We start from the raw sequence: 12,931 nt of genomic DNA, 5'->3' as shown, positions 1-12,931 counted from the left end.
CGTAACATTTTGTGATCTATCAGTTAGGAAGGAAGCCAACAGCTTCAGTGCACAATCTGTGACCCCCTATTTCTTGTAGCCAGTAAATCAACTTATTTGGCGAGATGGTATTAAATGCTGAGCACAAATCCAATAAGATCAGCAGCACGGTTTGCCCAGCATCAACCAAAGTGGTATATTATTTTCTGCAGTTAATAAAGCAGTGTCAGACCCATGGCAGCTTCTGAATCCATACTGAGAAGGATACAGTAGTTGGTAGATTTTATTCGATCAAAAGTATGATAATTCTCATCATTAAAAAAAACAGTACATCCGAATAAAAACAAGTAATATTGCCTTAAAAGAATGTTCATTAAAATATCCATTAAAATTCAAAGTTATAAGTGCCATAAAAACATAGTGAGCCGGATCAATCATAAAAACAGGTAGAGCTAAATAGGCACAACAATGTTCAGAGACTAGTTATCACATTTTGACCTCTTCCACCAGGCAAATAGCAGGAATCTCGAAATAGCGAACACTAACCAACTTGTGGTGTCTGATTTAAAAATGCGTGTGGCTTCCAAAGGACACCTAATAGAAAGCAATCGGCAGACAGGATCCAGTAGTTGTTGTTGATCCAAATACGCATTCAGTTGTCTATTAAGATGTTTTTCCAGAATCTTGGCAGGTACTGGAAGCAAGGAGATGGGTCGATTGTATTTAAAATCTGTAAGGTCAAGAATTTCTTTTTGTAATAGAGGCTTGATGACCGCTGTTTTCCAGTTAAGTGGACAGCATCCCGTGTTGATGGCCAGATTAAGAGTCGCTGTTAGGTGGGGTAGAATAATTTCCCTGCCTAACCTCATCAGCTTTGGGAAGCAAGGCTCCAGGTGGGATCCTGGTTTAATCCCTTCTAGAAGCTGATCGGTATGTTCAATTGAAAGGAGAGAAAAGGCAGAAAGGCAGTGGTCCCTTTCAATAATGTGGGAAAGGCTATAGGATGAATTGATTGATATCTTGCTCACCCTTAGGAGGCATGGCATTAAGATTCTCCAGAGAGGAGTGGATTTTGGCAATCTTGGAATTAAAATAGTTAGTCATTCCCTCACAGAGAGCCTGTGAGCTCTCGTAATGGCCTGAGGTGGGAGGGTTAGATGATGTATCAATCAGTCTAAAAAGATCTTTAGATCTCTAGGAGACTTGAGAGATGATGTAGACTGGGTATAAAAGGTTGTTTTTTAAGCTCTAATGGCTATTTATATGCTGAAAGCTTAGCTTTATACTTGTTTACGCCAAATGCGTTCTTGGCGGCGACGGGATTGCTTGAGTGACTTTAGTTTTTCTGAAAACCAGGGGGATGTAGGCTTTTTTTCTACCTATATAAATTTCTTTAAGAGGGGCGAGAGAGTCAACTGCTGCCGCAAGCCAATTGGAATGTTCTGTGGCCACCAACTTGGGGTCACTACATTATGTCCATTGCATTTGCTTAAGGACCCTGGGAAAGTTTCCTTGTTGATGCTTTTGAAATTTCTTTTAAGCATTTACTGCTCTTTAGTTTTTAGCAGCACCAGGAAAAATGGTAGCGCAGGATGGTGTGACCAAGAAAAAGGGAGGGGATTTCCCTACCCTAATACGCTGATCATTGGTAAAAATATAATCCAGAATATGTCCAGCATGATGGGTGGCAGTGCTCACAACTCAGCATAGTGTCTTTAAAGGTATGCGAGATCTTGCAGGAAACATTATTAATATGGTAGTTAAAATTTCCCAAAAGAGTAAAGTTATGTTTTCCCAGATGAGGCTCTATGAGGTTAATAAATTCCTTAATAAAGGCGGACCTGGGTCCTGGTGGTCGATAGGTCAAAATTCCTGCAAATGAATCTGTAGAGGATATTTTTAAAGTGAAAGATAAAGCTTCACAGGGGTATGAAGCAGTGGACAGTGCATTTATATGACAGTAAAATTAATCCTTATAGATAATTGCGTATTCTATCCAGTCTGGAGAGAATATAACTCTGTGGGACCACATCGACCAGATCAGGTCCCGAAGATCCTTAGCCCAAGTTTCTATGATAAATACACAATCTGGCTTTTTTGTTGGGAAACAAATTCTGAAAATATAATTTAATTTTTAAATAGGGATCTAGCATTGATCAAAAACCCTGTATAGGTAGTCCCATAATGGCATTGAAAAAAGGGGCGGGCGGAACTCGTGTGCTGTCTGATTTAAAATACATAAATTGACGGCGGCAGCCAGTGCAAATGAACCTACCCTCCTTAAATCGTGCTTCAAAATGTATAGGAAGTTTACATGCCAGTATGTTCCACAGATTTAGTCTGTTAGATGTGTCGACGTGTTTCGGTAGTATTGCGCAAATATAGAATACATTTTTCAAGTCACAGTTACCACCTTTATCAAATATCTAATAAAATCGATCTTTGGTCTCAGTTTCTTCATTATACATTTACACAAAGACATAGGATTCACTATAACACAAATTTCAGTTGTATCAATTATCCCTCTGTGGGACCATAATATCATTCCGGGGTTCACCAATATGTAACCCCCTATCCCTTAGCTGATCCCGCACATCAACATATAAAATTCAATGTAGTCAACTTCAATGCAACTATACTGCAACTTGCCTACTCATGTCAAAAAACCCACACCATCTTGCTTACTCATGTGCTACAAGCTAAAAACTCTCTAACTTTCATTCTGTTATTAAAATTCTATCTTTAATCATGTACGTCCATGCTACTATGATACTTTACTAAATACAGTGGTTTCAATTATGTTGCATAGAACTCACCCATCGGGCCTGTTAATCAGTACCCATTGTGTTTCTGTTTCACGCTTTTGTTGTAGACTATTATTTGGAGTCTGTCTATACTTCAACTATATCAGTATTGATTTCTAATGTAGGGAAAAATGGGCAACAAGAAAAATATATATATTTTATATGGAGTACCTCATCTCTACTGATATTAGGGATATCCATCACGGGATTCCCAACAGTCACAATAGCAAAAGAGTTTATTTATGAAAAGTATTCATTGCCTTGTTATTTAGATATAGCACCCTTCTTTCTGATTGTCAGGTTTCTTTAGGATGGGGGCTAATCGTTGTCTTTGGCTGTTAGTTGCTCGAAAACCGGCTTCCACTCAGCCTCAACGTGCCCCTTCTCTGTAAATGAATGAAAAAGAGTGGCCGGGTCACAAATCATATTTCTTATTTTATTAAATTATTTGTGCTTATTTCTTGCTAAACTATCCTCCTATCCTAAGATTAAGTCTACACTAACTCCTCTTATCTCGTATCGCGTGAAGCGTCTTGCCATCCTGTTTATACTTTCCACGTGAACCAGATTCTCTGCTTTTATATCTCCACGACTTCCTCTCATGTTAACGTCGATATCTGCTTTCCGCTGTCGCATGTGATCTGTGCCAGAAGTCAACTCGCCCCTTGTGATTTGGTGTCGCCATATTTTAGTGGATTTTACCTACTGCGAAACTAGCAAAAATTCTCTGTTTTATTAATTTATTCAGCTGGCATAGGTTTAATTTTCATCCCTTAACTAATGTTGTGAAGAGCCCTCTAACGCAGACATTGTGTTACTGGAAGCGCCCGTCTCCCGTTTTTGGTCGGATTCAAAGGTTTCATTCTAAAGTTATTTACCTCCTAATACATCTGAGCTATGCATGCATCAATATGAATGTTTGTTTGCTGGCAACTTTATAATGATCCCAAAAATGTTCAAATGGGGGTCAGAATTCTGGAGCCTTATAAGGTCCCATATGGTATCATACAACAACCCCATCTCATTATTTAGTACAAGTAATTTTGATGTGGGTAAACTATACTGTGCACCCCAGCTGTATGGTTCTGTTGGTGCACTAATAAAGTTATAAAATATATCCCTACTTCACTTTTTCTAATTTCACTAATTCATTAATGGTCTGAATCTATTCTTCTTGAACTGTGTTACCCTACATATACGTGATTTTCATCCACTCCTCCCTCGAATTAAGACCTTGTCTTACAGTGTTGAGCCTCGAGATATACCACTGTTCCTCGAGTTTCATTTTCTCCTCTAGACAGCCACCACGTGTTTCCTAAATAAAAATTCTAAAATGAACCAGCGGCAATCCAAATGTCCGTGTCTGGCTTGTTTATAGTGCTCTACCAATGGGGTATTGAATTTACCATTTTTCAACACCGATTTTATGTTCAGTAAGACATAGTCTTAATTCCTGGCCAGTCACACCCACATAACCCAACCCACATGGGCACTGTAAGAAATATACACTAATGCTGCTTCAACAGTTGTTCAGACTTCTTGATGTGACCTTGACACCATTATATTCAATTGATTTACGGACTATGCACTGGTCACATAAGGCACAGAATGGTGCATAGAGTTCATTGGTGCAGGGTAGAGTGGAATAGAGTGCAGTGGTATAGAATAGAATGGCAGAGAGTGCAGGTGCGTAGAGTGGTCAGAGTGGAGTGGCGGAGAGTGCAGTGGTGTAGAGTGGAATGATGCAGAGTGCAGTGTGATGCAAAGTAGAGTGGCTTAGACTGCATTGGCATAGAGTGCAGTAGTGCAGACTAGAGTGGCGGGGAGTGCAGAGTTGTAGAGTGCAGAGTTGTAGAGTAGAGTGTTGTGGAGTGCATTGTTGTAAAGTATCGTAGATTGCAGGGGTGTAGAGTGCAGTGGTGCAGAGTACAGTGTTTTGTAAGTGCAATGACATAGAGTGCAGTGGCATAGAGTACGGTGACATAGAGTGTAGTCCTATAGAGTGCAATGGCCTAGAACGGAGTGGCATAGATTAGATTGTTTCAAAGTAGAGTGTACTGGTGTAGAGTGCAGCAGCATAGAATTCAGTGGCTTACAATGCAGTATCATAGAATGCAGTGGTGTATATTAGAGTGCAGTAGTGCAGAGTAGAGAGGCATATAGTGCAGTGGTGTAGAGCAAAGTGGCAGAGAGGGGAGTAGCATAGCGTGGAGTGATGTAGAATGGCGTAGAGTGCATTGCCATAGCATACAGTAGTGCAGAGTAGAGCCGTGTAGAGTTCAGGGATGGAGAGTACAGTGGCCTGTAGTAGGGTGCTGCAGAGTGCAGTGGCATAGAGTGGAGTGTTGCAGAGTAGTGCTACGTAGAGTGGATTGGCATAGAGTGCAGTAGTGCAGATTAGAGTGGTATAGAGTACAGAAGCATAGAGTGCATTGGAGTAGATTGGCATAGGGTGCGGTGGCTTAGAGTACAATGGTGTAAAGTGGTGCAGATTGAAGTGGCATATAGTGGAGTGGTGCAGAGTAGTGTGCAGTGGCATTGAGTGTTGCAGAGTATAGTGATGAAGAGTGCACTGGTGTAGAGTGTAGCAGTACAGAGGCAGTGGCATACAATGCAGAGGCATACATTGGAGTGGTGCATACTAGAGTGCATTGGTGCAAAGTGGAGTGATGCAGGGTAGAGGGCATAGAGTTTCAGTGCGTAGAGTGGTGCAGATTGGAGTGGTGAAGAGTGCAGTGGGGGTAGAGTGTAATGAGGCTGAGTAGAGTGAATTGGCATAGAGTGCAGTAGTGTAGAGTTCAGTGGCAGGGAGTGCAGTGTGGCAGAGCAGAGTGTCATAGAGTGCAGTGGTGCAGAGTACAGTGGTGCAAAGTAGAGTGTAGTGGTGTAAGTGCCTTGTCATAGAGGGCAGTGACGAGTAGAGTGGCGTGGAGTACAGTTGCATAGGGTGCAGTGGTGTAGAGTAGATAGTTTCAGTGTAGAGTGAAGTGGCATAGAGTGGGAGGGGTGCAGGGTAGAGTGCAGTGGTATAGAATTTAGAGGCATAGAATGTAGTGGCATATGTTAGAGTGGTGCATAGTACAGTGTCGTGGTGCGGAGTAGAGTGGCATAGAGTGCAGTAATGCAGAGTAGAGTGCATTGGTGTAGAGGGACATAGAGTGCAGAGGTGCAGAGTAGAGTGCATTGGCATAGAATGCAGTGCTGTAGAGTGCAGTGTAGTCGTATAGAGTGCAATGGTGTAGATTAGATTGTTTCAGAGTAGAGTGAAGTGGCGTAGAGTGGAGTTGTGCAGAGTAGATTGGAGTTGCCTAGATTAGAGTGATGTAGAGTACCTTGGCATAGAGTGGAGTAGAGTCGAACGGCGTAGAGTGAAGTGGCGCACAGTAGAGTGCAGTGGCACACTTCCATTACAAACAGCACATTGTCAATTGAAATGCCCATTACATTTGCACAGACATACAGTTTTACTAATAAAACTACACAGTGCACTAACGATGAGTGGAAATGGCATCACCTAGTATATTGATTTATTTTGATCATATTAGGAATGTATTTCCAGGACCCTTCAAAATCAACAAAAAACGGTCTGCATTTGGGCGTTCCTAATTCTGAAGTATTCTGAAATACTGGCACAGTTCATTTAAATGTTATGTGCTAGAAAATAACCTTTACTACCCCCAGTGTGCAGCAAGATTGTCACATAAATCATCTCTCTTTGAAGACTGAGAATGAAAAAAAGTAAACACAAAGCTCCCAAAAAAGTAAACACAAAGCTCCCTCGGAAGACAGAGCCTGACATTTGACAAGATAAGAACAAGATTTACAAGCCTGTTTACAGAAAGGAGCACTTGAAAGAATACAGGGGGAGTTTTGTGAAAAGGCTCTGCTTCTTGGGAGGGACAAACTTATCCTGGACAGCTTAAAACAAATAAAGCCAGCAAATAGAAAGCTAGGAAATGTGAGTTACAAACCACAAACCCAATGGTAAGCAACAAGCAACATTCCTATGTCAGCTTTCTGAATGTCCCCAAGATGTCTTTAGCAAACCAGACAGCTGTGCTATCTAGTAGGCTCCAACCTAAAAAGGTGAAAAAAGAATGATCTGATAAACAGCTCAGGAGAAAGTCCTAATCAAAATACTGGTGCTGTGTATGGCTCCCAATGGTTCACGTAAAGTTTTGAAGCCAGGCACAAGAGAGGTAGAAAAATGAAGCCATGATTGGCGTCCATAACAATGCATGCAAAAACTAGAGCTCTCATCTGGGAAGTGGTGTCTGGAAGGACACACCAAACATAGTGAAGGGCGCGGGAATAGGAATGGGTGCCCAGCATGATATGCGTGAGGCACATGTGGCCAAAGTACAAGGCAAAAATTGCCCGGGGTAGCAAAATGTGTAATAAAGGTTGGGAATGAAAAAAGCGAAATCAAGAAAAGGAATAGCCCATTAAGGCTTGAGTTGACGGGTCACTCCTGTTGCTTATACTGTGCATTTTGTATAACATATCTCACCATTGCCCACCTCTTATCCACCTCGCATGTCATGTGTCTGCTACAGCTAATTCTCAATGGTACACCTGTCCACCAATTTCCTGCCTTCCATACCTGTTACTTGCATTTTTGGCATTGCTAAATAAAGCTCGCACCCGAAGTGTCAATGCAGTCTGTATATTGTGTTGGTGAAATAAAACACAAACTTTACACCATTACTAAAGGGGAAACAAGGGTGGTAAGCGTATGACGACATGAACAGGAGCAATGAATAACAGCCCAAACAGTACATCATTGAAGAGTAATCATAGAGAAAAGGCCTAAGTATTCTTGCAAAAATTAACATTGAAAAGGTGGAACATCTTCGCGTGCAGGGTACGCTTATGACCTATATCCTAAGTTATCATAGGGATGAGTTTGGGTGGCATGTAATACATTATTCTCTTACATAGATGAAGAAAACAGTGAGTAGGTTAACCTGTTGAGTAATCTCGCAATGCCAGACAGTGTCAAAATTGTATTTGTGCATTCAGTAATCTAGGACCCGGAATACCATTTAAAAATAATACTAAAAAGAAAGAATTCTTTGTTTTTCTTTTCATGGTCGGCACAGACATTGTAAATGCCCATGAAGAATGTCAAAATGTACAAAGCATGGACTTTTGGTATCATTCTGGAGATGTTCAAAGAAGCCTGTGGGCTGCAATACTGAATCACATGAACGTCCTTGGTGATTTCCTACTTACCCTCAACTAGATAAAGATGTATGGCACGATATTGACAGTGAAATAGTTGGTTTTAAAACTCCAGGAATTACTATATATAACAAGATGGGAAGGTGTGCAAAGATTACAGAATGGTTTGTCATGCCTTTGACTGAGAAGGTCCATTCAAATTATTTTCTGGCAAATTTACAGATTGAACATACAGTATCACCTATGAACACCTCTTGATCCATGTATGTGTAACAGGCTGATTAGAGGCAAGGGAACTCGCGCGGTTCATTACTAATAGTGTGCCAGATTCATGTAGTTTGGTTTTGAATAATTATGTAAAATTCAGTCAAAAGTATGCAATATTACACAAGATGAAAAATCCGCATTTAGCAATTTATTGTAGAACAAAATGCACCAAAAAAAGTGGCACGAACAACAGCTGCTAGCTTTCTGGTCTCTCACAGTGTTCCCGTGATTCTACCATGTTGTACAATGGTGTCATTTGAGGAATTTCCTACCAAGTGTAAAACAACATTTATGAGATTGCCCGGGCATGGCATAAATTTCGGCCTGACCTACTTCATACATCCTCAAGGGTGTGCAAGTACGTGCTGGCCATAGGGGAATTGCTGGGGATTGCAGTGACAGTGGTGCAGCATGGATAAGGAAATCCCCAGGATGCCTCGAAGACACTGGCTGCCACAGCTCCGCAGCCCTCATCATAGATGGGTAATGCCACCAGATACTGTGGTGGGAGAGTAGTGGTGGAGTTTAGTCCTTGATGGAAGTGGTACCTCTATCCAGGTCTTAACCTAGACTTGCATTTCTACAATAAAATATTCTGCTGCCTCTTGAAAGAGGAGGCTAGGGAAAAAAGTAATTTCTGTTTGTTTTTTTATTACTTTTAAACATACATAAAATCTGACTTATTTTAACAAAATAGACATTAAAACTGGGCATTTCTTTGAATTCAGGTAAAAGCTATAAGAACTTGAGACTGTAGGTTTGATTGCCATGAGAGTCCATTACGAATTCATTTACCTTCTGACTATATTTTATAATTCTGTAATAACTTCAGATGCCATAGTGAAATAAAGAATGCTATACCTGTGTAACTTTGTTATATCTTGTTTTCTAGAAAATTTTTGTCATGCCAAACATGGACGATCTTTATGTCCCTCTAATGCACTCGGCCATGGACCCCCGCTCATCGGCGTGTTCTTCGAAGGACCCCATCGCAGAGGCTGCTGATGTCCAATGAAATGTGAAGACTTGCAGTTTACAGTATTATGAAGTATATTTCCATGCTTTTGAACTGTGCAGTAGTTTTGACTCCATCACAGACATCCTTTTGAAGAAGACTGCTAAATCCCATATTTTCAGAATTAGATTAGCTATTATTTTCCATCAGTTACACTAAGTTGCATTCCATGTATACCTTAACTACCACCTGTATCTGCTGTAAAGATCACAGTTTTTCCTGAAGTCAATGGTACAGGTAGTGCTGGAAGCTCAAAGAAAGGCTTGCTGGTTGGGCTTCTGCGTGGCCATCTACGCGGTACATTGAAGAAGCTTTTTTCTGCAGTAGAGGGGACTGCTTGCCAAATCCGTAGAGCTCCTCAAGGTAGAACGATGAACTTCACTTGAGCATCGCAAGGTGCATTAGTGAACTTGGATGTGTTTTCACTTCTGCCATCTGTGGCTTGTGTCAAGCAAACAAAACGTGGCAGGTTTCATGAGTAAAGGGTGTATAGAAAATCTTACCGATGATTTAACTGGCTGTGTGTGTTAAATTATTAATGTTTCATATACAATTGTGCTTTTGGAAGTAAGTAGCCATAAAACACATATAATGTGAGTGAGGGTGGGAAAGGTGGGGGTATTTTTGTGATTTGTAAAAAAACAAAACAAAAAAAACGTGTATAAACATTCGGCCAGGCCATGAAATGGAGCCATTGCAGGCCTTTTACAGTGAGGTACAATCACCGTGGTTTGTGAGGAATACTACATCTTATGAAGGATAGTATGAGCACACATGAAAATGTCTATTACTGCACATCATGGTCACACAAGAGTAATCGTCCTGCGTGTCTGCAGACACCCACAATTACACTGGAGGAAATCCCACGTGGGGAAGAAGATTTACAGTGACTTTGATTAGCTAAACTTGATACAAGTATCTTCTTGCAAAGTCTTGGAACGTGCCACAATTAATTCATTGGTGTGTATGTTGCATAGGAATAGGACATTTTAGAATATTTTACGATGTTCATATACTGAAAAGAAAAGATGCTTTTAGTATTCCAATTTCAGTGGCCAACTTAGTAGGTTATTACTGCCTTTTCAGTCCAGTGCTTTGACTGGTAAACAAAATTTAGTAAATCTATAGGAGTTTGAACACTACATGTCTGATATGTTATTCGTTTAAGTTAAGTTGCCAATGGACATTTTTTTTTTTGTATATGTCAGATGATAATTTCGTTTACAAATGAATCGAGTGTCTGCTCCCTTTTTAATACCATACAATTTCTTTATAAAATAACATATTTTTAAACTTTTTTGTACCTTTTTGTTTGACGCAGCATTTGATGTAAATCAAAATTGCCTTGTGTACGTTTTGATGACTTACCATTTGGGTTTAGTGAAGTTTTTTTTCTAACAATGGAGCACTTTGCCTGTAAACATAATACAAATTTACCTTTAATATATTTCCAGATATATTTGAGCACATATTTTCATTTACTTTAATTGTGATACCAAGTTATATTTGTAAAGTGAACTCATAGTCTGCCATTACCGCTTTGTGTTCGATCATTGTTTTGTTTTTTTGTTTGTTTTTTTGCTTCCCGGATTTTAGGCATTGTTTACCTTCTATGAAGTCTGCATGTCTCTGTACGCAGGTTTTTACACAATTTTATTTTTGTGCAATAACAAAATTATAAGTCCAAGGACTAGATGCACTAATGTGTAATTAGACATTTTGATTTATTACACATAATTGTGTCATATTGCACTTCATAATCAAAACTGTATGTGGGTAAATTGCAATCCGCTTGCTTTGTTTTATGAAATAAATGTATCCATTGTCTGAGAGTCTACACTGTTTTTTTGTTTCTACAAATATGTTGTACATACTGTCTGCCTTGAAGCACTTCACAGGCATGGAAGCAGGTGGTAGCCAATATGTGACCTTGTTTGGACTGCTAGATGGGACAATGCAATGTGTTTTCGAGACAAGTAACCAAAATGTCGTTCAGATTAAGTTGTGACTCCAAATCTGTGGTACACTTTTCTGTGTAAAATTGCAGGTTTCGTAATGATTTATGAGTGTTTCGATTTCTTGTAGCTTTTAGAAATTCGGGAAAATGTAAATAGATTTTTTGAGATTTCCTCCAGGTTTTCGGTTTCTTTGTTAACTTCCAGACAGAATGGACGCCTCCAAATGATTAGAACTTGAGTGACTGTGGGCAAGAATGCCAGCATTGTAGCAGCTACATCAACACAGTTTTGTAACACGGTTTAACACTAATTATTGTTATTGTAACTCAGCAAAGTGACTTGTGTCTGCAAGGAGTTAGTGCCATCCGGTGCAGGCTTTTCTTTTGACCTTCTGACTCAATGTGACATGTATTTATGAATTCTAGGGACACAAAATGCAAGGGGTGCTTAAGCACATGGGTGTATACAACATGGCACCAGACGCAAGGAGGACGACCAGAGTTTACGGGCGAGAATTTGAATGTTGAAAATAAATATAGTGAGAAGAGTTTGATGTGGTTTGTTGTTTGATACTCGCCGGCATTACATTGTGCCACATTAATACAAATATTCAGTTTGATTTCCCCAGAAATCTTACGGTTCTTCTGCGATTTCACCCACAGAATTTTGGTAACGTTTCTGCATTTGATCACATCTATTTCAGAGGAATTGTATTGCCTGTAGTAATGGCATGGTCACCAGCTCACAATGACTAAAACGTAGTAGCGCTACGTGTAACTACCCGAAGTGCACTTTGCACTACTGGAACACCCAATAGTCCAGTATTAGAACTATTTAACATCTATGCAAGAGGCTCTACAGGCGCACAGCCATCGCCGACCATAACAGCCTTGGAGAGCATGCTCTCCTGTATCCCGCCACATTTTAACATCATAGTAGCAGGGGATTTTAACTGCTCGTTCGAACCACAGAAGATTTTTTGGGTGTCGCTGAAGAGGATGCAAAATGGGCTATTCCTCCCCTTAATCTTGCCCCCATCAAGAAGTGACCATTGGATCAATGGGGTTAACCCAATTAATCACAGGACCTCGGTAACAATTGGTATGTAGAAACAAGGTGGTCCTTGATATGACTCAAGACACAATTAATGTAGGTCTTATTGTTAGCATAAACAGATTAAATCTGTACCTGAGGCGATGTATAGTTTGCAGACAGCAGTCTAAAATTGCAACAAACCCAACACAAATGGTTCAAAAGCCAGACATAATGAATCTCATTTTTATGTCACAAGTTTATTTAAGCAATACTAAAATGAATATTCAAGAAAAACTGCAAGATGCAATGGACAGAAAAAATAAATTAAAGGGGTGCTCAAGTGAATTGAGAGGAAAAATAAGCTCAAAGGGCAAACATTAAAATGATTTTCCGTAAGCAAGGTCCACTAATTTATGGTATTCCGCAGGCTGTAGAGAAAGAGGGTGGCCTTAGGCCTGGCGGTTAGGAAAAAAGATATCCCAGCTATCAGGATAGCCAGGAATGAGTACGCAAGGGCACAGGTGGAAGCCAAACGAAATTTGGACGAGATGCACTGGCAAGAACTAAAGCATGCATCCAAGCAAAGGGACCCAAAACTATTTTGGGATCTAATTAATAAAAACACAAGAAAAGGATCTGACGCAATTGCCAATCATATTACGAGTCCGCAATGGCACAAGCATTTTTCT

The 12,931-nt window shown here is 40.1% G+C and overlaps 1 protein-coding gene across 4 annotated transcripts in view; it reads left to right on the top strand.

Annotated features, from left to right (window-relative positions):
• Positions 1-11,076, top strand: part of TEX2 (testis expressed 2) — a 716,722-nt gene extending 705,646 nt beyond the window's left edge. For all 4 annotated transcript variants that reach the window (XM_086930910.1, XM_086930912.1, XM_086930911.1 and 1 more), the window contains exon 12: positions 9,127-11,076. In XM_086930910.1, the coding sequence (XP_086787036.1) occupies positions 9,127-9,249 (123 nt within the window). In that variant the 3' untranslated portion in view covers positions 9,250-11,076. The remainder of the gene's footprint in view (positions 1-9,126) is intronic.
• The last annotated feature ends 1,855 nt before the right edge of the window (positions 11,077-12,931 follow it).

Source organism: Lissotriton vulgaris, chromosome 7 (assembly GCF_964263255.1).
Source record: "Lissotriton vulgaris chromosome 7, aLisVul1.2, whole genome shotgun sequence".
Lineage (NCBI taxonomy): Eukaryota > Metazoa > Chordata > Amphibia > Caudata > Salamandridae > Lissotriton > Lissotriton vulgaris.
This window is presented reverse-complemented; position numbering and strand designations above follow the sequence as displayed.